At 40.6% G+C, this 25709-nt stretch overlaps 2 protein-coding genes across 2 annotated transcripts in view; both read left to right on the top strand.

Annotated features, from left to right (window-relative positions):
• Positions 1–11730, top strand: part of LOC139012176 (trace amine-associated receptor 2) — a 29078-nt gene extending 17348 nt beyond the window's left edge. Inside the window, exon 2 of the mRNA XM_070417716.1 lies at positions 10735–11730. Within this exon, the coding sequence (XP_070273817.1) occupies positions 10810–11730 (921 nt within the window). The 5' untranslated portion in view covers positions 10735–10809. The remainder of the gene's footprint in view (positions 1–10734) is intronic.
• Positions 11731–23673: 11943 nt separating this feature from the next.
• LOC139013056 (trace amine-associated receptor 3) lies at positions 23674–24705 on the top strand. The gene has a single exon (XM_070419245.1). The coding sequence runs from the start codon at positions 23674–23676 to the stop codon at positions 24703–24705; it is 1032 nt and encodes a 343-aa protein (XP_070275346.1).
• Positions 24706–25709: the final 1004 nt, after the last annotated feature.

Raw genomic sequence — 25709 nt, 5'->3', positions numbered from 1 at the left:
AAGAATTCCCCAAACATTTGGTTCCTCAAATAAAGTTTTGTGATAAATGTTTTCCTATCTCCACTAAGTAAAGCTGCTTCCCCAGTGACTGGTAGTGTGAGATGATTTCCCATCATGACCAACACGGAAAGGAACAGCAGATGTGCTAATGATGCCCTCTGGTCTCTATTTACTCAGAGTTGGGCAAATGAAAGCCAAGTGAGAGAAATGGTGATTATACTTGTCTCTTTGGACTATGGCTCAAATTGCAGCTTCAAAGTGTCAAACTATAAATGAAGTGTGGTGGGTGTTGGTAAATATCCAATCAACACATTTAATTACTGTTATTAGCAATTCTCACTAGATTTTACTTTTAACAAACACAAGAGCTTGCAAACAGTGATATCATATACTTCAAATGTGTTGATAACTTTATTTTCAAATGTCTAAGGGTTTTTAGCTCATTGATAGATTCTCCTGAGAAAGGCAAATGACAAAAGTTTGAAGAACAAACTAAAACACAGACCATCATTGGTTTGCCTTCCGTGGTTCATAGGACAAGGAATAATAAATAAAGCACACAAAAAGAAAACATCGCAGTACATTTTTCTACTACATGGTAGACTAGACTACCACGATACTAAATGTGAATAAGTACAGCTAGATAGCTGGGCTAGTTCTGTGTAAAAAAAAAGCAGAGTGAAAAATAATGGTCATTACCTGGGTAATTAAGTCATTTAAATTCCCTTCTTCATCACTACTGTTACCTTGATCAAATAAGACCACAAACAAAGGAAAAGAGAATCATTGCTTGCAATGTACTGGCAAACATATTGGCCTAAGTTCATATTCAAATGCTGGTGATTATTAACTCTTTAGCAATGTTCAAAAGCTGAAAGCAGTTTATTAAACCTCTAAAGCTCAGTTTCCTTATTTGTACAATGGGTAATGGGTAACTTTCAGGGTTGTGGTGAAGATTTATTCATTTATGAAGTAATTTATTCACATAAAATATTTATTGAATGTCTATTATATATCATCGTTGTGTTAACTAGATGGTAAAGATACAGATGTGAACAAGGTCCACATGTTCTACATCCTTCATGGAATTTTCATGGAAATGAAATGAGGTTTGTTTCTTTTTATTTTTATTATTATTATTATTTTAATTTCTTTATTGGTTAAGAGGTATTACAAATGTGTCCTCATTTCCTATTAACCCCCAACCTCCCCCTCCCCCCATGCTCTCATCTCCCTGTTGTCCATGTCCATTGGTTTGGCTTATATATGCCCTTGACCAGAATTGAACCAGTGACCCTTCAGTCCAAAGGCCAATGCTCTATCCACTGAACAAAACCGGCTAAGGCTGAAATGAAGTTTTTGGAAGTGAAATGAGATTATATTTGTCAAGGGTTTGAATAATGTACAGTAGATAGTTCATAGCACATGGTCAATAAGTTAGAGTTATTATTATTATTATTATTTACAATTCACTTGGTCATTGTCAATCTTGCTCACAATTGCAGAGATAGAATTAAAAAGATATCCTGGCTGGAGGACTTAAGAAGCACAAATTGGTAGTTACAAAATAGCCACAGTGATAGTACAGCACAGAGAATATAGTCAATAATATTGTGATAACTATGTATGGTGCCAGTTGGGTACTGGGAAAACCATGTAAAGTATATGATTGTCTAACCACTAAGCTGTATACCTGAAACCAATGCAAAACAATATTGAAAGTAAATTGTATATAAGTAAATAAAGGTCTTTCTGCTGTTGAATAGCCTTACATGGTTTCGTAGTACCTTTTGTGTTAGTTAGCATTAAAGACATTCTGTGATCTGTCCTGCCTACTTTTCTATCTATATCTCCTACTTTTTTCTTATTAGTTTACTAGAGGCCTGGTGCACAAAATTCATGCATGGGGAGAGTGGGGGTCCCCTTAGCCCAGCCTGCACCCTCTCCAATCCGGGACCCCTTGGGTGATGTCCGACTGCTGGTTTAGGCCTAACTGGCTCCTAACAGCTCACCTGCCTGCCTGACTGATCGCCCCTAACCACTGTGCCTGCCTGCCTGATCGCTCCTAACTGCTCTCCCCTGCCGGCCTGATCGCCCCTAACCGTCTCTGCCTCAGCCCCCACCACCGTGGCTTTGTCTGGAAGGACGACTGGAAAATGTCTGGTCAACCTGGTCTAATTAGCATATTACCTTTTTATTAGTATAGATTTTCTTTCAGCCACATGAAGTTACCTAAATTTCCTGAAAACTCTGCATCTTTTCAGAACTCCCAGCCTTTGAACACCTGATGGCTGCTGTTCAAAATGCCCTTCATCAATTTGTTTACTTAGTTGTTCTTGGAGCCTTACCCTCAGCATCACTCTTTTCTGAAGCTTGTCCTGCTCAGGGCCATGTAGTGCTTCCTTCTCTGACCCCTAAAAGCAATTCAGACATGGTTCTATTGATAGCAATGTGATCAGCTAGCTATTAGTAATAGGAAAGGAGCAAAGGGAAGGCTAGATAATGTAGGCATGTCAAGGGCAGGGTCAGCAGGAAGCTGTAACCTTGCACTCCCCAGGGAACCACTGGCCTGTTCCCTGCAAAACACTGGAGGAAGGGATCCAACAAAAGGAAGATAGCCGCATGCCCAGTAAAGGTAGGGTGACATAGGGAAGGTACTTGCCTGTCAGTCAAACCTGGGGAGAGAGATGATTGGCCAGAATGGGCATGGCCATTGCAAGCATGTGAAAATTTGGGAATACATCATCTTCTAAACAGAGGAGTTTGCTCTCTTGTTTCTCTCTCTTGTTGCTCTTGGCTTATGACTCTTGGCTAATGACCCTTGTTTCCTTCATAGCCATGAGGCCCTGTAGGCCCTACTTGCAATGGGCTAATGGACTGCAGTGCGGACACAAGTTAAGCTGGAATCTAGCTGCTAGATGGATGCTGGACTGGGCGCGGCTCCAATATGGGAAGGAAACTCTCAACACGGACTCTGATTTGAGCCCGACTGAAGCCCCAGCTCCACGTCTTCTATGACTGGACTGAGGGAAATGAGACTTTGGAAACCAGGGGTGTAATTCCACAGAAATAACGCTTTCTACCATATCTCATCCTCTCGTGTGAGTCTCAGAAAATTCTTTTTCTTGGGGTAACACAAGAAATCCACCCCCACTAACTGGGGGAGAAGAGGCCTTCTCCCCTCCATTACCACTTCCAGATTTAACTATTGTCAACTATTAGCATAAACTGTCGTCAACTTAGTTCACAGCCATGGGTGTTGATTATGTTAAAACAAGCAAAGCAAGCAAGTCATGTGGGCCATGATTGTGATTAATTCAAGTTCTACACACCTGGGTCCCATTAAAAAATGTGGAAACTTGTGTAGTGATGTATCCCTTTGCTCCAGCTTGAGATACAAAATAAGATCACATCTCTTTGTATTATTTAAATTAGTTAGCCAGCTTTCCCATTTGCCTTTGGGTCTTTTACCTTTATTCTCTGGGGACTGAATCCAAAGATTCATTTCTCTTAAACTGCCATAAGGTGTCACTGTTCAAGCTAGAAGATGATGTCATTCCATCCACAACATGCGGGGGTAGTGGCCTGGGAGGGGAAGCTACAGTCCTAAGGTCTTAGGAAGAAGGGGATGAGCTGGTGCTCATTGCACTCACCTGAGAGCTCTCACTTCCAGATCTTGCCCTCAGGTTAGAGAGGCCGGTTCAGAAGGACCAGCTCAGCCGGTTTTCAAGGCTCAGCCATATATTGTTCCCAGGATCTGGGTTTGACTCTGCACCACCAGTCCTCTGCCTTCCCTGAGGGTCAGTCCCAGTCAAGAAAGCCCTCATGCTTGTTCTGGCCCGCTGGCCTAAAATGGTATTAGTTTGCCAGATGTACTCACATAGCAAAAGGGAAGAGGACAAGACTGATTGCTTTGTTCCAGGCTGGCTCCTTAACTCTTTAAAAATAACAATTTAAATTCTAACCTCCCCCTGACACTTATCTGTCATCTACATAATTAAGAGACATGTCAAGTAGTTCTTCACAGAACCCAGAGGGTTTATTCAAAATGACATACTGTCTCCACTAGCAGAGATAGAAGTTACTGGCAACTTTGGAGTAGTAACATCTTCTGCTTTTTAAAGAAATTAGGTTCTACCTCTTGACAAACAATTGTGCTAATATTTGTAAAGCTGTATTTTATTTATTTTACTTTTAAAAATATATTTGTATTGATTTCAGAGAGGAAGGGAGAAGGAGAGAGAGATTAAAACATCAATGATGAGAGAGAATCATTCATTGGCATGTCCCCTACTGGGGATTGAGCTCACAACCCGGGCATTTGCCCTTGACCTGAATCAAATCTGGGACCCGCAGGCCTATGCTCTATCCACTGAGCCAAACCGGCTAGAGCTGTAAAGCTTTCTTTGAAAATATGTTCACATTCATTTTCTCATCATAACATAACACAAATATGAATATGTTCTGAAATGAAAAGAGCTTCTTCTTTTTTCTTTTTTTTTTTTTTTTAGTTACTCTTTGTCAGAACTTCAAAAAGAGCTCCCAAGAAAGATTGAGCCAGGACCAGCTACATAATTTGTGAGGCCCATTGCAAAACAAAAATTCAGAGTCATTTGTTAAAAAATTATTAAGAATTTCAAGAAGTTGGCTGCAAAGCATTACACCAAGCGCTGGCCCGTTGGCGTTCAGGTCCCGTGTGACTGCAAACATCGCACACCCAAGGTGCAGCCCTGAGCCAAGCCAACTGAGGTCACACAGAGTAGGTATAATTATAATTCAAGCATGACCCTGATGTCTTCTAGTGACCAGGATTATACTTTATCTACATCTGGGGTATGTTGCCTTCCAAGGCTGTCCCATCAGTGCAGAATAAACCTTCATATTTTAAAAGAAAACAAACAAGAAGTAGAGCCTTTAACACATGAGTAGATTTAAGCCAGTAGCATCTGAGAAGATTTTGGCATCATCATGTGAGTTCCTTAAAGAGATAATAATCATGCCCCCTTCTTCCTGGTCTAAGAAAGTGGTTTGACTTATTCTTTTAGTCAGATTTTACAAAGGAAAAAAGAAAACCAATGGTGGTAAGGCCTCTTCTCAGTGACTAGAATTCGAAACAAAACATGTGCTGTGACAGTCTCCGATTTTCCTAAGAGGTGGAAGGCACATATCCAGTTTTCTACCTGAGCCTCTGATCCCACCCAGTGTGGTTGGGATCATCTCCTTGGGGCCACCCGTAACTCAGTGGTTCTGTTATGCCCAGATTTCAAGATCCCAAAGACCACACCAGGGAGCGTGTCCGATGCAAAAGCAAAGAGCCTTTATTCAAGCCCGAGCTTGGTCCCTCTGCCTCTACCGACGCAGCGGCAGGATGCGAGAGAGCCCCTAGTCTCAAGAGAACAAAGGTTTTATAGGGCTTGGGGTCGGGAGGTGGGGGCATACTTGTATTTGGTTGGGTGAGGGCTAGGGGCTAGTGACACAAAGGCAGGGTGTGGCTAGGGTCTGGTTACACAAAGACAGGGGGTGGTCAGCATACTTTTGGCCTTGGGTTAGTTCCCCTTGCATTCCCATTGGCTGATTTAAGGGCGGGCTGGGTAACTGACACATTCTGTGGTTTGTTTCTTGGAAGAGGGGTTAGGGACACAGCTATCAGTCCCGTTCTGTCCTTTCAGTTCCGGGTTGCTTTGCAGTTGGTATATAATAGACTTAGAGTCTTCCGTGTTGCAGATGATGTAATCTTAGGTAAGCAGAGACCCCTGAGAGGATGGAGTGGTTTAGGCTCATTAAGCTGTTCAAATTTAGAAAGGCAGAGTTTATTTTTGCTTTAAAAAAAACAACAACAGACCTTTTCAGACCCAATTCTCTTGAGGCTAATTGTTAAGTTATTGAATAATACCAGTCACATAGTACAGCTTTTCTAGTTCTATATAAGCAGTCAGAGCAGTTAGAAAGTTCCATCAGGAAGGAGTTTAACAATGGCATCTTCCACAATGCAACAGGTATGTGGAAAAAGGATTAACAAGACAGATCTGTGTCTTCTCTTCCTTGAGGTTTTCTTAAGTAAATTGTCACCCTGATAATGCAGTTGCATTGCTGGTCCATTGATTCCTCTTCTTCTTCTTTTTTTTTTGCATTTGGTTCATGTGCAGTGAGAGTGTGTAGGAGTGTGGAAGTTTATAAGTGCAGGATTTAATATGAATTTGTAGTAAAAGGCAGAGTCTTCTAAATATGTGGACGGGACCATGTGCTGCCTTTGGGCACTGCACCATGTTTCCTGGGAAGAAGAGTTAGGCTCTTGAAACGGGTTACCTCTTCCCAAGGGGCTGAGCAAAGTATTTATCGCTGGTGTTTATGTAAGTGAAGCAGGAGGGTAAGTTAGCTATCTGGGACTTTTTTTGCATACAATCCCATGCCTTTACTTTCTTAGGAGAAACCTTTTCCTCGTCAAATGTATTATTGAATGTGGTGTCCACCCTAACAAGGAAGGGAGGAAGGATGAGAGGAAAATCACCTTTGATGGAGCTCATTATGTATCAGGCGTTGTGCTAAGCCTGTTCATATGTATGATTTAATATATTAAGATTCATTAACCTTCAATATTTAATAGACACTGAACAACTGAAAGAAATCAACAGCTTGAGTAAGAAAAAAAACTCAAGGAAAATAGAAAGAATGATTAGCAGGGAGAAAAAAGACTTTTGAAAGTCCCTTAGAAGTTTAAAAAGTGGTTGCTAAAGCAGAAGAATATTTAATATGGAAGCACTTACCAAATTTAATGACAAGGTAAAAAGAAATGAGATTACATTAGAAAAATTAGAAAATGCTTTATTACCATGATCATGGTCCTAAAAATTAATTACTTTCTTAGGGATTGCAGAAGACACTTTTATTTATTTATTAAATATATTTTTATTGATTTCAGAGAGGAAGAGAGAGGGAAAGAGAGAGAGAGATAGAAACACCAATGATGAGAATCATTGATCAGCTGCCTCCTGCACACCCCCTACTGGGGATTGAGCCCGCAACCCAGGCATGTGCCCTTGACCAGAATCAAACAAGGGACTCTTCAGTCTGTAGGCTGACATTCTATCGACTGAGACAAACCAGCTAAGGTGACACTTTTATTTTAATAATTTAGTAGAATAAAGTTTAGATATGGTATTTATTCATAAGTTCAATGGACAAGCAATTCCTTATGTCTCAAATCTTTAATTTTTGTGTTTTTTGTAGAAACATAACAGTAATGGAGAAAAGACCAGATTATTCCATTTAATTTTGTTGCAATACACGTATCTATGTATTTATATTCATAGGTTTAAAAAAATAGGAAAATGATACTTGAAGAATATAGTCTGAAATTATTGTTTTATGCATTTAGCTTTCACAGACAATCAATCTGAAAGGTGTGAAAGAGATGGTTGTTGAAAGGTTTAAACTGATGATGGATGTCACATGCAAGAAACATGCCAAATGCACTATGGAGAATGATGAATGGAATTTACTTAAAAGCACTGTTTGATGAGCTCACCAAATAGTCATCAATGTGTTTCTACCTGTTCCATAGCAAGGGTATGAGGAATACAAATGTATGCATCGTATTATATGTTTCAAAGAATTTTATTATAGGTCTTAGAGTGGATTGGCTAACTAAAGTTCCCGAATGCTAAATCATCACCCTATGATGTGAAGGTTAGAAGGACTGGTAAGACTTTTCCAGAAGTGGAATGACAGGGTGATTAATGACATCAGCCACTAAGCCAGGCACACAAAGAAGTTTGTAATTAACTATTAAAATGTATTGTCGTTGTGAAGTTGCCTGTAGCACAAAAATATTGTGTGTGTGTGCACCATTTTAATTAAAATAAAATTACTTGCTATTTCTCTTAGCTGTTGTTTCCAAGAAGTAAAGTTGATTTAAAAATAAATCAACACTATTTTCTTTGGTTCTCCTATGCTTTCTAAGGAGCATACTGAAGGGGATATGAATCTTCCTTCTCTGTCATAAGACTGCATTTTCTCCCAGTATTTTCTTCTGTGGTGATTTTTTTACTGGTCAGCAGGTGACTAACAGGAAATGACAAGCAGCTGAAGAATATTGTACCAAGACTGGGGGATGGGAGTGGGGAGGGATTCCTTGCCTCTCATTTTCTCCCACCTTTTTTTCCTGGGAGGATGCTAGGAGGAATAGGAGAGAAATGCTATATACATATTAAAAATCCCTATGGTAGCTGCTGAGAGGAAATATAATTTGAGAATCAGTTGTACACATTTTAGAAATATTGGGATGAAAATGTTTTGGCAAAAATATTTATGTTTTTCAGAAATAATCCTGCTGTTTCCATAAATAGCAGTTAAGGCATTAGTTGGCAGACCCCAAGTGCACCTTGGTAGCATTCCTATTATGTGGTTGTATCACCCTCTCCCTCCTCCATCTTTAGTTCCAAAGCTAAAATTGGTCCGTCTTACAATTTGGTCATTGGTTCTGCCTAGGTGGGGATGTGACTCTAGAGCAGGAAGGAGAAGAAAGATAAAATTGCCTGGAATTCAACACTTAGAATCAGTTGGAGACAGCTTTTAATTTCAACCTGCATTCATTCTCCTGTAGCTAACTTAATTGCTTTCTTTCTTTCTTTTTAGAATCACTGCTTAAATTTGAGAACCAAGTGGGAAAGTTCCTTGGACTGTTTGTGGCTAAAAGCACAGTCTTGGGGGACAACAACAAAACTAAAAACCCTCTCTTCTCCCACTCTGTCCTCTCTTTAACCCCCACCCCTATTTTTTTCTGTTGGGTTTCACAGACCCTGAGAGTGGCTTTCAAAGATCTCAAAAACTCCTTGTGCCTTTTCTTCACCTTTCTTTGAGTTGGAATAGGCTTTTCCCCCTTCTGCTCAAGTCCCCCACACCCATTGAGAGCCAGGTCAAAAGTTCCACCCTCACTGGGAATGTGCTTGTCTACACCAGTCTAAAATTTTCTTGTGCACTTCTGATGTTTGATTTCACATTTTGCCTAGACCTCTTTTTGGTTAGTTAATCATCACTGTTACTTTTTTTCTTTCTTAACCTGTGGTACAGGATCATTTTGTTTTTATGGGTTGATGTGTTTTGTCTCTTCAGTTGTTTTGTAGACTTTTCGCAGCCATGGACCAGTTTATGCTTTCTCGTTCCTTTCACTGTGTCTTGTGCATTGTGGGCATTCAATAAACAGTTATGTGTGATGGTGCTCCTACATCACAGAAGCTGAGCAGGACTTACTGGTTTATCTATTAGTAATTGGTCAGGTCTGATATGTGTGAAGTCATGGATGGCCAGGCACTTCCTGGAATATTTGTTATGGCCCAGCTAGTGTGGCTCAGTGTTTAAGTGTTAACCTATGAACCAGGAGTTCATAATTCAATTCCTGGTCAGGGCACATGCCCAGGTTGTGGGCTCAATCCCCTGTGTGGGGTGTGCAGGAGGCAGCCGGTCAATGGTCCCCTCTCATCATTGATGTTTCTATCTCTCCCTCTCCCTTCCCCTCTGAAATCAATAAAAATATTAAAAAATAGTTATGCTTTGTGTCTAAAAGTGTTTTTATACTTGCCGAGTTTTATATGCAAAATGCCAAGACAAGGAGAGCACACGCCACTTGTTTCCTTGTAGCGGCGATGGCTTGCTTTCCTAAAGCTCCCCCACCATCTGCTGCTACCTCTCTGTGTGACCACACGCAGGAACTTGTCAGGCTGGCATTGTTGCCTGTTGTCCATTGGCTTCCAGGGAGAGGCAGTCTGGAGATGCACTGGCTCTTCACAAAGAAGTGAGTGTAGTCCAGCTTTGGTCTTTGCCCACCTCGGATTTAGCTGCTCTGGCTGGTGAGATGCTTAGCAAGGCTTCATGACTAGCTGAAGAGGATGATCCTACCAGATCATTAGACATCCTTAAATGATTCTTCCTCTTTCTAACAAGCAGAGTGAAAATAATGGCTCACAGGAATAAAACCATTTTCAAATAATAACCTCCTGGTCCTGCAAAGCAATAGACCCCAATCAAATTAAATCTGATTATATGTTGCCAACTCATCTGAGATAGTAGATATCTATTTTTTTCTCAGTTTACGAGGAGGATCAATTATAATAAGTTCAATAATAAACTTGTTCCATCTCCTCCTCTTCCTCTTTTTCTACCTCCTCCTTTTCCTCCTTCTCCTTCTCTACCTCCTCCTCCTCCTCTTTCTTTTTAATTTCAGGCCCTGGCATGAAAAGCTTACTAAAGGTTGCTGGTATAATTTGAATAAAGGACCGCATACACCAGTGATGGCGAACCTATGACACGCGTGTCAGAGGTGACACACGAGCTCATTTTTTTGGTTGATTTTTCTTTATTAAATGGCATTTGAATATATAAAATAAATATCAAAAATGTAAGTCTTTGTTTTACTATGGTTTCAAATATCAAAAAATTTCTATATGTGACACGGCACCAGAGTTAAGTTAGGGTTTTTCAAAATGCTGACACGCCGAGCTCAAAATGTTCACCATCACTGGCATACACAATGATCATTTAAGCTCATTCGAATTCTATGACACTGCAAATAAATATTAAGATAAATAAATGAGAAAGATCATAAGTAATATTTCAGCATAAATTATCTTCCTTGAGTCTTTTATGTCTTTCTTGAGTTTTTCTATAACAACTATATAAAATGTAGAATATTTTATCTATTATCTGACAAGACTCCATGTGCTCTTGCTTTTTCTAAAGGAAACATTCAATTGCTCTGAATATGGAGATGGATCTTGCCCAGAAGACAAAAGACCACTGGGTGTCCGAGTTGCCATGTACTCGCTGATGGTGGGAGCCATATTCATCACGGTGTTTGGCAATCTTACCATGATAATTTCCGTTTCCTACTTCAAGCAGCTTCACACTCCAACCAACTTCCTCATCCTCTCCATGGCGGTCACTGATTTCCTCCTGGGGTTCACCATCATGCCTTACAGTATGATCAGATCGGTGGAGAACTGTTGGTATTTTGGGCTTACATTTTGCAAGATTCATTATAGTTTTGACCTGATGCTTAGCATAACGTCCATTTTCCATCTTTGCTCGGTGGCCATTGATCGATTTTATGCCATCTGTTACCCTTTACGGTATTCCACCAAAATGACGATTCCGGTCATTAAACGGTTGCTACTTCTCTGCTGGTCCGTCCCAGGAGCATTTGCATTCGGGGTGGTCTTCTCAGAAGCCTATGCTGATGGAATAGAGGGTTATGATATCTTGGTGGCTTGTTCCAGTTCCTGCCCAGTGATGTTCAATAAGTTATGGGGAACCACGATGTTTGTGGCAGGTTTCTTCACGCCTGGGTCTGTGATGGTGGGGATTTATGGCAAAATCTTTGCAGTATCCAGAAAACATGCTCTTGCAATTAATAACTTACCAGAAAATCAAAATAATCAAATGAGGAAAGATAAAAAAGCAGCCAAAACTTTGGGCATAGTGATGGGGGTTTTCTTATTATGTTGGTTTCCCTGTTTCTTCACAATTTTATTGGATCCCTTTTTGAACTTCTCTACTCCTGTAGTTTTGTTTGATGCCTTGACATGGTTTGGCTATTTTAATTCTACATGTAACCCCTTAATATATGGTTTCTTCTATCCCTGGTTTCGCAGAGCACTTAAGTACATTTTACTGGGTAAATTTTTCAGCTCACATTTCTATAACACTAACTTATTTACTCAAAAAGTAACCGAATAGACTTGTTCTGTAGGAGTGATTCAAAGAAAAAGAAATGAAACTAAGATGAATTAAGCCTCTTAAAGTGTGTGTATGTGTATGTGTATGTGTATGTGTATGTGTGTGTGTGTGTGTATGTGTGTGTGTAATTTTGGCTATCGTGGAAAGCTCTTAGCTCCTAAGGCTTGCAGAGAAAAAAAGAGGAATCTTCTCTTTTAACTAAAAATCCCCCCTTTTCAGAATGATTTATATGCCCACCACTTCCAGGTAGAGGGAAAAAAGTGTCAGAAAGGCAAGAAGAAGCTGCGGAAAAGCCAGGGATGGGATGAAGAGGAAGGGATCAAAAAACAAGCTAAGCTTGAGGATTGCTGCCTTCTTTCAGCACCACACACACTTTGTGTGGTATTTCCATTTACCTTTTCTTCTGCAGTGTCTGGGCAGATGTATTGTGACACATCAACAACTAAAAATTATAGGTAAATGAATACCAAATTAACAATTTCAAAAACGCATACTCTGTCAGAAATTAGTCATTGGTTAGCTGAGAGTTAAGCCTTGACTAGATTTTACTGTTGTGAGATTAAATGTTCTTTTTAAATGAAAGAAGAAACAAGAACTGTGTGACTGAGGCCACAGATTCAACCAAGGTTTTCATTTATGTATCATTTTAATTATAGCAATTTCTGTTTTATTAGCAGGAGACTTCTATTCAGGTCCTTCTTTTTTTCCTCAGGCTTATCCACATTTTGCATTGCTAATTGGTATCCTGATTTTTAATAAATATTATATAGTTGTTCCAAATATATTATCAAGTTCCTGAATGTAAGACTTTTTGTTGCAATTTATGGTATCATTTTCTTTAAAATGATTGTGTCATATTGGTTAGCAGTTACATTTTCTGTTTCATGAAATAATTAAAATAACTAATATAAAAGTAAATATAAAAGTTGTCTTTTATTCCCTTTTGCTTATTATCTATCTATCTATCTATCTATCTATCTATCTACCTATCTATCTATCATCTAGCTATCTATTTGTGTGTGTGGGCACACATGTGTGTATGTGTTTGAATAATAGAATAGTGAGAGACAAAAACATAGAAGAACATAAATATTTGTAGGGTGGGGAGGCCTCAAATTATATTGCATTTGTTATTCAGTGTCTTTTTAACTGTAAATTGAAACTCATTAATAACTTATGAAATTGATTTAGTGGTCAGCAGCAAGTGGTGTGCTGTTTGATGAGTTTCTTAGTGTATATTAAAAATAATCTTCATTTAGCTAATTTCAAGCTATGAATGTAATGTCAGCTGCCTCTCAAAATTTTTGAAAAGTTAGCCTATTCTTACAAGTGGGCATGAGTGGTTCCAGCATATTACTGACTGCAGATAACATTTTTAATGAAAAGCAAACTAGAATAGAAGAAAATAGATAATCTTAAATTTATCACTTACACTGAGGGTAAATATTGCCTTATAAATTTTTAATTTTATTTATATACTAGAGGCCTGGTGCATGAAATTCGTGCACAGGACAGTTGTCTCTTAGCCCGGCCTGCACCCTCTCCAATCCAGAACATCCCTCTCACAATCCAGGACCACTGGCTCCTAACCACTCACCTGCCTGCCTGCCCAATGCCCTCAACTGTCCTCCCCTGCTGGCCTGGTCATCCCCAACTGCCCTCTCCTGCTGGCCTGATCGCCCCTAACCCCCTGACACCCTGATCTTGCCCCTAACTGATCTCCCCTGCTGGCCTGATCACCCCTAACTGCCTCTGCCTCGGCCCCCACCACTATGGCTTTGTCCAGAAGGAAGTCAGACATCTGGAAGATGGCCGGTTGATCCGGTCTAATTAGCATATTACCCTTTTATTAGTATAGACTAGAGGTCCAATGCATGAAATTCGTGCAAAAGTAGGCCTTCCATCCTCCAGCTGCCAGCACCGGCTTCCCTTCAGCACCTGGGACCCGGGCTTCCCTTGCAGCCCCGGCTTCATCTGGAAGGTCATCTGGAAGGACGTCCAGTCTAATTAGCATATTACACTTTTATTATTATAGATGCAGGTTCAGGCTGAAACCAGCTCTCTGACATCCTCCAACGGGACCCATATTGTGAGAGGGTGTAGGCCAAACCGAGGGACCCCACCAGTGCATGATCAGGGCTGGGGAGGGAAGCAGGAAGTTGGCCAGACAGGGAGGGCTCCAGGGCATGTCTGGCCCATCTTGCACAGTCCCAATCGGCCAGACCCCAGAAGCAAGCTAACCTACTGGTCAGAGCATCTGCCCTCTGGTGGTCAGTGTACGTCATAGTGACTGGTCAACTGGTCAACTGTCTGCCTCCTGGTGGTCAGTGCACATCATAGCGAGCGGTTGAGCAGCCTTAGCATATCATTAGCATTTTATGCTTTGATTGGTTGAACGGACAACCGGACACTTAGCATATTAGGCTTTTATTATATAGGATATGTTTTGTGTATGTGTTTTTGCATATCTAAGTAAACTGTTTCACCAAAATACTTTTTGTCTAATTTCTTCATTTACAACATTTCAATGAACAAATTAATTTTTTCTTTTTGTGGAAAACTTTACATAATTGCCCCCAAATTTGCTTTGACCTTAGTCCATTGCACAGATCACAATTAAACAGTGATCACTCAGCTGTCAGTTTAAGTGCTAGCCTTGACTAGCTGCCCTCACATGGGCCTGCACATGTTGTCTACTGCCTTCCATCAGTCCCTTCCCTACAGCTTGTAAGGTAGAGGTGGAATAGTGGAGCTTTTTTGAAGTGGTGAAAGAGACTACAAGTGCAAAATAAATGGAAAAAAGAGAATTTTCAAGAACAGAGAAATTATAGCCAGATACTTTTATGAGACTTAATATGGTTTATTGGATACTATTGAGTACTTTTTTTAGTAATTTTCTTAATGAAATGGTTATGTTTTGGAATTTAAACATGCACATACACATAAAGACATTTTGTTTTTATTTTAAGAGACCAATTACTAAGAAATGAGTAAAATTGCTTTGTTGGAGTGGCTCAATGCTTGAGCATCGACCAATGAACTAGGAGGTCATGGTTTGATTCCTGGTCAGGGCACATGCCCAGATTTTAGGTTCAGTCTCTGATAGGGGGCTATGCAGGAGGTAGTTGATCAATGATTCTCTATCATCATTGATGTTTCTATCTCTCTCACCCTCTCCCTTCCTGTCTGAAGTCAATAAAAATATTTTTTAAAAATAAAATAGTAAAATAGATTTTAGCTGCCGAAACCGGTTTGGCTCAGTGGATAGAGCGTCGGCCTGCGGACTGAAAGGTCCCAGGTTTGATTCCGGTCAAGGGCATGTACCTGGGTTGCGGGCACAACCCCAGTGGGAGATGTGCAGGAGGCAGCTGGTCGATGTTTCTCTCTCATCAATGTTTCTAACTCTCTATCTCTCTCCCTTCCTCGCTGTAAAAAATCAATAAAATATATTTTAAAAAAATAAAAAATAAATAAAATAAAATAGATTTTAGCCTTACTGTTTTGTAGAATTATTTTGAATCAATGTTTATTAAATTTACCTCTCAATTCATTAATATATGACTTTAGAAAATAAAGCTAAATAGCTTGGTGTAAGGTTGCCTGCTGACATTTATTGGAAAGGAGTTTATGACTGTCCTGTTTACAGAATGATGATGTTTGTGATGGTGGCTATTGTTTGAGCTGGTGCTTACAGATGAAATAAAAAATTGGCAGTCTTATGTAGACCATAATGTTTCTTTTTTTTTTTCTTCTTGTATTAGAATTCTATTTGTACTTTAAAGCGTCATTCAAACAGCCCCTCAGTAAAGTTCTGCTCATTTTCTCTGTACCTTTTCATGGCACTTTTTGGTTTCAGAGTGTAGTGGTCCTGCCTTGTTTGCTAGTGAAAGAGTGATCCTGCCGCCTATAGACTCTCTGCCTTCCATCATTCCTCCTGCTTTTGTCTCCCAGAGTCAGTCCTGTCTCCACTCCACACCCAGAATTGTACAGGAAGTTAGCGACGATGAAAATGAACCTGGGGAAATCAGCGAGTTGTCCTGCATTATACAGCTAACTATGGAAGCAGGACTAGAGCCCAGCTCTCTTGTCTCAATCAGTGTCATTTACTGAACTAGTATTTTTAAGACTTGTGACCCTTGGGCTTTTTGCTTCCACTTTTTTTTAAAAAAAAAAAACTAAGGATTTTAATCAAACTGGTACAAATCACTGAGGTAAAAAGAAATACTCCCCTCCTATCATAAAATATTCACATTATATTTGGGAATCAAAGTATAAACAGAAATCTCTTATTCCTCATTTGGATGTCAGCCAACATCTAATTCAGCCAATATATTTCTATGTATTTTTAATATGTAGAAGTTTCAGCACCTTATCATCCTAGAGTGAAACCCAAGAGACTATGAAATCACTATAAATTGTTGTCCTTCATTTGGAAAAAAGAAACTGAAAACTATAGGGGACATTAACAACACAAGGAGTATTTCAATATCCCCCAGGAAAGAGAGTTAAAAGAGCAATTCCACTGGGGCTCTGCAGTTAGTTCCTCGCTGGAGCTCTGGGTCTGAGTTCCTGACTCCAGCTCTCTTGAGAGCACAGGCAAACTTATATGAACCAGGTGTCTTACTGCTTAACACTGCACTTCTGGAATTTCCTGAACTCGTGCCTGCAAAGCCACCAGAACAGACACAATGATGCACAACGCGCTTTTCCGGAGAGGGAAGGTACTGGGGTCAATACAAAGAATTGAAAATGCACTATTCTTTAAAAAAAAATTATTAATTTATTCTCTCCTTAAAAGAATTTTTATTGTTGACTTGGTGTCATTTAAAATGCTGTATGTTTGAAAGGAAATTAATTAGCTACTTTCTAAGTAGCATTTACTCTTTTCCTAATATTTTTATCTTTCCCAACCAGGTGTCTCTAATACCATGACACTAGGATACCTATTAACCAGGTTACATGGTGTGTTGGAATTAATTTCTTTCCATTTGCTTCAACTGTTCTATGTTAAATGTTTCAAAGGTTAGATGGTTAGTGATATGTTATCTCAGTAACAGTAAGTTTCTTGAGAAATTTCTGATTAAGATAAGGCAGTTTTAAAAAGTGCTGTGTCAGACGAAAGAAACAAAGGCATTTTAAACTAATGCTAGCTATAAGATGAGGAAATGAAAGATCTCTAAGATCTTTGGCCACCCCAATAGCCTATAATATTATGAGATTAACTCCAACTGGAAGAGTCAAAAAGAATTTCTGGAAAAAAAAATGATACGTGAACTGAGCCTTGAAGTGGTCACAGATGAAAGGATTGGCAATAAGGTAGAGGAAAGGGAATTACCAAAGCCACAGAGTGGACATTTGTAGGGCAATGTAGAGGCCACTGTGGCCAAAAGTGGCTGGAGTGTTGTGGACTGAAGGGAAGAAAGACTACAATCAGGGTTTCCATGCAAACAAATGCTGAAAGACACAATTATAATAAACAAGATGGTGTTCTGATGTCCTTTTCACTGTATCCACTAAAAAAAAAGTACAGGTTGGGGCAAAGTAGGTTTACAGTTGTATGTACATGAAACATAGTTTATTTTTGTATTGTTACTTATTAATTACTAGAGGCCCGGTGCACGAAATTTGTGTGTGTGTATGGGGGGGTTTGTCCCTCAGCCCAGCCTGCACCCTCTCCAATCAGGGGATGTCCGACTGCCTCTTGCAATCCAGGACCGCTGGCTCCCTACTGCTTGCCTGTCTACCTGATCACCCCTAAACACCTCTGCCTGCCTGCCTGATTGCCCCTAACTACTCCCCTGATGGCCTGATCGCCCCTAACTCCCTCTACCTTGGCCCCGCACCCAGGACCCAGGATTCCCTCCTCCAGCTGGCCGAAGGCACCCGGGACCAGGGCCGGTTTCGCCTGGGCTGGCCGCAGCCACAGGCACCTGGGACCGTGGGATAGGTGGCTTCTCTGTCTCCCGGGCCACAGCTGCAGGTGCTGACGCCCAGGTCCACGGGGCAGGTAGCTTTGCCCAGACCTGGCTTTGTCAGGAAGGACGTCTGGTCTAATTAGCATATGACCCTATTATTAGTATAGATTGTATTATTTTTCGTATGAACAACTGTAGGCCTACTTTTGCCCTACCCTGTATATGAAGTCTTGAAAAAAATTTATTTAGATCAATTTTTTTTTTTTTTGCTGGTTTCCTACTACTAACATTCTCTGATATTTAGTTTTAGTAAAGATCTTCTCTTCTGCTCGTTTTCCAGCGATGCTAGTTTACAGGTAATTACATCAATGATGCTTTGCTTCAGTTTTACGTCTCCCTCTGTTTCAGGCCCTGCTCTCTGAAATGGAGGTTGCTCTGCCTGCTCTGTGAGTGGAGTCACTGTCCCTTTCTCCCAGCTGCTTTTACAAAGGCAACAGTTTCAAGATGGCATCTCTGCCTGCTGCCAACTGCCATGTGGGTTTTTAGGGCTCACTTGTGAACTGTAAGTATTTGGAATAAATGTCATTTACATGCCAGACACTATTTTTACATTTGATGTCACGATGTGTAAACTCATATAGATAGTTACAAAGTAGATTTATAGAAGAAGTCATTTTCTTCTAATTATTTTAGTTTTTAGTGCTATACTTGAATGTAAGTCAACTTATTGTCATCCCTCAAATGGCTTTGAGTAGCCTTTGCAATTGTAGTCTTTAAATATTCATTATCATCTGTATGAGATATTAGAGAAGAATCAAGAAAAGATACAATATAATGAGTTTTCATAAATTTCAAACCTTTGCTTATCTTTTCTATTGTACTACATATACCACTTACAGACTTGTAATAAGATACTAGTCTAAATTTTGAAATTACTTATGAAATTGTAATGCCACCCTGTTATTTTTAATTTAACAAGTTTAATAAAAAATTAATAAAAATTTTCTCTTTGGGTGGAATTTGCTTTTAGGCTAAGAATGATTTTGGAGCTTTAAAAATAGAATTTGTATTTAAGAATTTACTATAGCCTAAGATCAATTTTTAAATAGATTATATAAAATTTGACATTATCTTGTGACCTGTGGTAAGAGAAATGATACAATAATCACTGTTAATGGTAGTTCTGGGTCTTTAAATGAGTGCTGGTTTCATAAGAAACTCTTCCTCCTATACAGCACATCCTGAGCAGGCCTTCAGAAGTGGTCAGAGGGGCTGGTTCTCTTAAGCAATTATGTAATCAGCTAAATTTCTTTAGATTTTTAGCCTTAAATTCCAGGAGTATGGAACAATCAGAATTTAAGGAGAAAAAGAAAGCACATTATTTATGGAAATTATCCACATTTGTGCTTAAATAGAAAAATTTAAAAATTTGTTTCTTATTACATTTCACTTGAATCAGTATATTATGCTAATTGCTCATATTTTCCTTTGCTGATCTTTCTTATCTGATGGTTTTTCAAAAAATAAAAATAAGAAAAATTATAATTTGGATTTATTTACATATCTGTCCATACATACATATAGAGTGAGCAAAGGCAACTTTACTGTAGAGCTCAGTTCTAGAAGAGAGGAATATGTTTTATAGAAATGGTGACACTGGTGTTAGTTGGTAACTTAAAGATAACATGTGAATGTATTTGCCTCCTTCTGTTAGAACCATGGATTGTAACTTACTATTATCTACTACATCGTATATGCCATTCATATTTCAAAGCTATAAAGATTAGATTCTGAACCTAGAGTTTGCTGTTGGGTCAACTCTTCCTCCTATGGAACTAAATGTGTTCAGCTCTTTGAAAGGCCTCTTCAGTGAGCTTTAGCTCCCAAATATAATCTTGCATTTAAAATCTGACTCATAATTTTTTTATGAGTAGAGATATGCCAACCTTTGTCTTAGTCAGTGCTTGAAGTTGAAATGTGAGGGGGGAAAGGAAAAGACCCTAATGAGTAATTATTAATATTTGAACATTTTTGACATACAAAAATGGCAATTCAACATCCTATATAATAAAAGGGTAATATGCAAATTGACCCTAATGGAGGAACAACCGGGAATGGCCAGTCACTATGATGTGCACTGACCACCAGGGGGCAGCTCCTGTGCTGAGTGTCTGCCCCCTGGTGGTCAGTGTGCTCCCACATGGGACCTCGGGCCTAAGCCACAGTCGGACATCCCCCGAGGGCTCCCAGGCTGCCAGAGGGATGTCTGACTGCCAGCTTAGACCTGATCCCCGGGGAGTGGGCCTAAGCAGGAAAGTGGACATCCCCCAAGAGGTCCCGTACTGCGGGAGGGCGCAGGCCAGCTGAGGGACCCCCACAAGGGCACGAATTTTTGTGCACCGGGTCTCCAGTACTAGATAACATGGAAGTCTCAACAAAGGGCAAAACCAAAGAAAATGCCAGAATTCTTACAAGAAAAAGCAGGGAGGAAGATAGAAATAGTGTGAATGGCTTTAAATATCTTCATAGACAACTTCCAAACTTATAAGCAAGTTATAAAGCCAAAGTTTATTTGAAAATCAGTCATTCGGAAACCAAAATATAGTTTTAAAACCTGGTTAAAGTGGATTTCGTTGAGTGCTTACCAGAGAGATACCTTTCACATGTTCTTTCCGATCTCTAAATCAAGAAGTAGGCTATATTATCTTTAATTTATAAAGGAAAGAGCTGAGGCTTAGAGGCATTTTTTTCAAACTAATATGGTTGCCACGTGGTGGAACCAATTATGAAACACAGGTCTGCCTGATTTCAAAGCCATACTGTGGACGGTATATTAGTCACTGGGCTGGAAACAACATCACATGGTAAATCTTTGTAAACATTCTACTTGAGGTTTTTCCAGTTCTGAAAATATATGAAGTTTCCTTTCTATAAATATAAGTGTGCATGGTGGCAAATTTGATCTCAGGTTGAAACACCTCATAGGATCCTCCCGATCCTGAAAAACAGATTGAGCAGTTACTCGTATGCAACAGCCATGTAAGGTTGTTTCAATGGCGTGGCTGTGATCCTTAAGATCATATGGGCAATTGAGGTGTGGCAGTTTCCTGGGTTATAATATACTTTAACTGCATATATGTTCATGGACCTAAATACTGTATAAATTTAATTGTAAGTCTGTGATCTTCACCACAGTATTTTCTTTCATTTTTGAGAGTATCTGAGTTTCAGCTGGAAGAAAACCTCCAACTCCCATATGTGGTAGGTAAGGTGCTAAGCATTGAACCAGGAACTGAAAAAAATCCTATAAATGCATCTTAACATGTTCTTAAAACACCAAGGGGGATCATGAGCCACCACCTCCCAAGTGCAGCTTTTTTTTTCTTTTGCCTTTGTAGCTCTTTCTGGTATCGGCATCTTCAGTTCTCTTCTCACTAGCCTAAGGGATCAGCAAAACATGTCCAGAGCAAATCTCTCCGCTCTGCTCCTCTAACTGCTATTCTAGGTTATTTTATAGCAGCATCAGGAACAATTTGATACCAAAAGATAATTTGAACATTGCTTGTTGAACTAGTCCATTCATTTATAGCAAAATTTTAAGCATATTGAACCAATTGTTTTTATTGCAAAAATGCAGGTGGTTTTTTTTTTTTATCCTTACCCAAAGATATTTTTCCATTGATTTTTAGAGAGAGTGGATGAGAGAGGAAAAGGCAGAGAGAAATATTGGTGTGAGAGAAACACATTGACTGGTTACCTCCTGAACGTGCCTTGACCAGGGCCTGGGCAGGGCAGAAGCCTGCAACTGAGGTACATGTCCTTGACCTGAATCTAACCCAGGACCCTTTGGTCCACAAGCTGACGCTCTATCCACTGAGCCAAACCAGCTAGGGCAGTGGTCGGCAAACTGCAGCTCTTTGGCCCCTTGAGTGTGGCTCTTCCACAAAATACCACGTGCGGGTGTGCACGTACGGTGCGATTGAAACTTCATGGCCCATGCGCAGAAGTCGGTATTTTGTGGAAGAGCCACACTCAAGGGACCAAAGAGCCGCATGTGGCTCATGAGCCGCAGTTTGCCTACCACTAGCTAGGGCAACAACAATGCAGGTTTTAATAAAATGATCCCAGCTGCCAGCTGGCGCCTTCCTTTGTTCCATGCCGCCCCCTGGTGGTCAGTGCCTGTCATAGGGATGTGATCAGTCTCCCGGTTGAACTCCCATGGGGACAATTTGCATATTAGGATTTTTATATATAGACTAGAGGCCCAGTGCACAAAAATTTGTGCACTCGGGGGGGGGGAGAGGGGGTCCCTAAGCCTGGCTTGTGCCCTCTCACAGTCTGGGACCCCTGGGATATAATGACCTGCTGGCTTAGGCCTGCTCCTGGGTGGCAGAGGGCAGGCCTAATCTCTAGGTGCAGCCCCTGGTCGGGCTCTGAGTAGGGCCAATTGGGGAGTTGGGGCACTGCCCCCTGTCATGCACAGAGCAGGGCGGATCAGGAGGTTGCAATGCCACCCCTAGTCACGCTCAGAGTAGGGCCGATTGGGGGGGTTGGGGCACTGCCCCCTGTTACACTCAAGGCAGGGTCGATAGGGAGGTTGCGGCGCCACCCCCTGTCATGCACAGAACAGGGCCGATCAGGGGGTTGGGGCGCTGCCCCCTGTCACTCACAGAGCAGGGCCCATCAGGGGGGTTGGGGCTCCGTACCCTGTCACACACAGAGCAGGGCTGATCAGGAGGTTGAGGAGCTCCCCCCTGTCACGAACAGAGCAGGGCAGATAGGGAGGTTGTGGCCCCGCCCCCTGTCACACACAGAGCCGCAGGGAGATCAGGGGGTTTGGTCGCTGCCCCCTGTCATGCTGATCCCAGTGCTGGGAGGCATATTACCCTTTTACTATATAGGATAGAAGCCTGGTGCATGGGTGGGGGCCGGCTGGTTTGCCCTGAAGGGTGTCCTGGATCAGGGTGGGGGTCCCACTTGGGTGCCTGGCCAGTCTGGGTGAGGGGATGATGGCTGTTTGCATCTGGTCACACCCCCTTTAGGGTGGGGGTCCCCACTGGGGTGCCTGGCCAGCCTGGGTGAGGGGCTGAGGGCCGTTTTCAAGCTGGCGGGGGACTGAAGCTCCCAACCTGTCCTTTTTCCTTTTTTTTAAATTCTGGGCCAGCTTTACCTCTGAGACTCAGCTCCAGCTATGAGACCTCCACTGCTGAAAGCTGGTTTCTGGCCTTTGTTTACCTTCTGTATTTGAAACAATGTTGCAGTCCTGCTGACTGAAGCCCGGGGTTTTGTTTAGCTTCTACATTTGTTACAATGTTGCTTAGAGTGCAGCTGAGAGGCTGGCAAGGCAGGCGGGGAAGCTTGGCTTCCTTCATCACTGGAGTAAGCAAGCCTCCCTGTTCAGGTCAGCTGCCTGGCTGCCGGCCACCATCTTGGTTGGCAGTTAATTTGCATATCTCACTGATTAGCCAATGGGAAGGGTAGGGGCCGTATGGCTAATTACCATGTTTCTCTTTTATTAGATAGGATAGGCACTATGTTGTATAGCAGCTCTCTAGAACTTACCCATCTAGCATAAATGAAATTTTATGACCATTGAACAAAACTGCCTATTTTCCCCACACCCCAACCTCTGTTAACCACAATTCTCTGCTTTTATGAGTTTAGTTATATTAGATACCTCATATAAGTGAAATAAACTCTTGAAAAACTTCCAGTACATTACCAGGAGTCAAGCAGTCAATAGATAAACCCATGTTGAATAAATATATGGAAAGAGATTAAACAGAATAAAACAGGGAAGATAAACAGAGTTGAGATTTTTTATTTTCTAATGCAGCAAATGACTCAGAAAGCAAACACAATTGCTATAATTTGAAATACTTAAATAAAGTATAATTGAACTGAATGAATGACAAGTGACTTTGAATTTTATTGTACTATTAGGAGTTGAAATTTACTGGACTTATTTTAAGAAGAGAAGAAACACTGATTCACCTTCCTAGAAAATAATTTGAAAAGATAAAACACCATGGATCTAACCTATATTCCTGAAGACTTATCCAGTTGTCCAAAACTTGGAAATAAATCCTGTCCTCCCACCAACCGCCCTTTTCAAGTCCGGATGATCATGTATTCGATTATGACTGGAGCCATGGTTATCACCATCTTTGGAAACTTGGTCATCATGATTTCCATATCGCATTTCAAACAGCTTCACTCCCCCACGAATTTTCTGATCCTCTCCATGGCAACCACGGACTTCCTGCTGGGTTCCGTCATCATGCCATACAGCATGGTGCGGTCCGTGGAGAGCTGCTGGTACTTCGGGGAGGGCTTTTGTAAATTCCATGCAAGCTTTGACATGATGCTAAGCCTGACCTCCATTTTCCACCTCTGTTCCATTGCTATCGATCGATTTTATGCTGTGTGTTACCCTTTACACTACACAACCACCATGACCACCTCCATGATAAAGCGACTGTTGGCATTTTGCTGGTCGGCCCCCGCCCTTTTTTCTTTCGGTTTAGTTCTATCCGAGGCCAATGTATCGGGGATGCAGAGCTATGAGATTCTTGTTGCTTGCTTCAATTTCTGTGCACTTACTTTTAACAAATTTTGGGGGACAATATTGTTCACTACATGTTTCTTTACTCCTGGCTCCATCATGGTTGGTATTTATGGCAAAATTTTTATCGTTTCCAAGCGACATGCCCGAGTTATCAGTAACATGCCTGAAAACATAAAGGAGGACGTGAAAAAAAATCTATCTAAGAAAAAGGACAGGAAAGCAGCTAAGACCCTGGGTATAGTGATGGGGGTGTTTCTAGCTTGCTGGTTGCCTTGTTTTCTTGCTGTTTTGATCGACCCATATTTAGACTATTCTACTCCCATAATAATACTTGACCTCTTAGTGTGGCTTGGGTACTTCAATTCCACTTGCAACCCGCTCATTCACGGTTTCTTTTATCCATGGTTTCGGAGAGCTCTCAAGTACATAGTGTCAGGGAAAATATTTAGCTCCCATTCAGAAACTGCAAATCTTTTTCCTGAAGCACATTGACTTAAAAGCCATTAGAAAAGCGAATAGAATGTTGAAAATGAGGCTGTTATTATTTTTACCTGAGGTACATACCTTACATCCCCAGGTCACTGCAAATATTATTCTATCAACTTTCAGTGATCTAGATACGTGTTCTGTAACCTGCATAAGAGCTACATTCAGTATCTCTGGTCAGCCAATCAATCAACCATTTATTAATTGTTAATACTCACCTCTGACTGGTAAGGAAAATGTACAAAAGAAATATAAAACATAGTTGAGAATAGGTTGGCCTTGAGTATACACATGAAACAATTAAAGACCAATATAAGAATTTTTAACAAGTGCTAATGGTTTTGGGTCCTCTGTTTCCACTCTAGGAATTCAGAAAAGGGAAGATCATTATGACTTGTGAATCCATAGAAGTGGAACATAAGACTGGTCTTTACTATCAACTAGAAGTCTACCTTATCATTTGGCTTGGGAGAATTATTCACAATCATTAAATAAATTATTTAGTTATATCCTGGCACCCTGAAGCTCACTAGAAGGAGCTGCTCAGAGGAGAAAGCTGATTACAAATCATCATATACAATTTGAGCTTTTATACTTCTGAGCTTTTACTTTGTGGCTTATATTTGAAATGACTTCTGTTTCCTCTGTCTCTAGCTTCTTAACCTGCATGCTATGTCTACATTATGGGCCAGCAATCACAAGCCTCTGCTTGGACTTGTTTTAACCACTTTCTCTGAAAGTTGCCTAGAGTTCTACCAAATAAATTCCATCCACACCACAATGCCTATGATTTATGCCAGATCACTAACACTAGGTAAAAGTACTTCCAGTAATTTTTCTGTGAAACATTAAGAGACAAACAGAACCCTTCTTTATATGATAGATCAGGACATACATGAGTATATGTAATAATCATGTCCACATCTCCACATACCTGGAATTAAGTTATGGGAGGGAGAAAAGGAGGAAGAGAGCAAACTGTTCCTGAATCTAAGTTCAGCTTTAGGCCA

Source organism: Myotis yumanensis, unplaced genomic scaffold, assembly GCF_028538775.1.
Source record: "Myotis yumanensis isolate MYYU_CA2020_CCGP unplaced genomic scaffold, mMyoYum1.0.hap1 SCAF_6, whole genome shotgun sequence".
Classification (NCBI taxonomy): domain Eukaryota; kingdom Metazoa; phylum Chordata; class Mammalia; order Chiroptera; family Vespertilionidae; genus Myotis; species Myotis yumanensis.
Note: the sequence above shows the minus strand (reverse complement) of the source record. Positions and strands in the feature narration are given on the sequence as shown.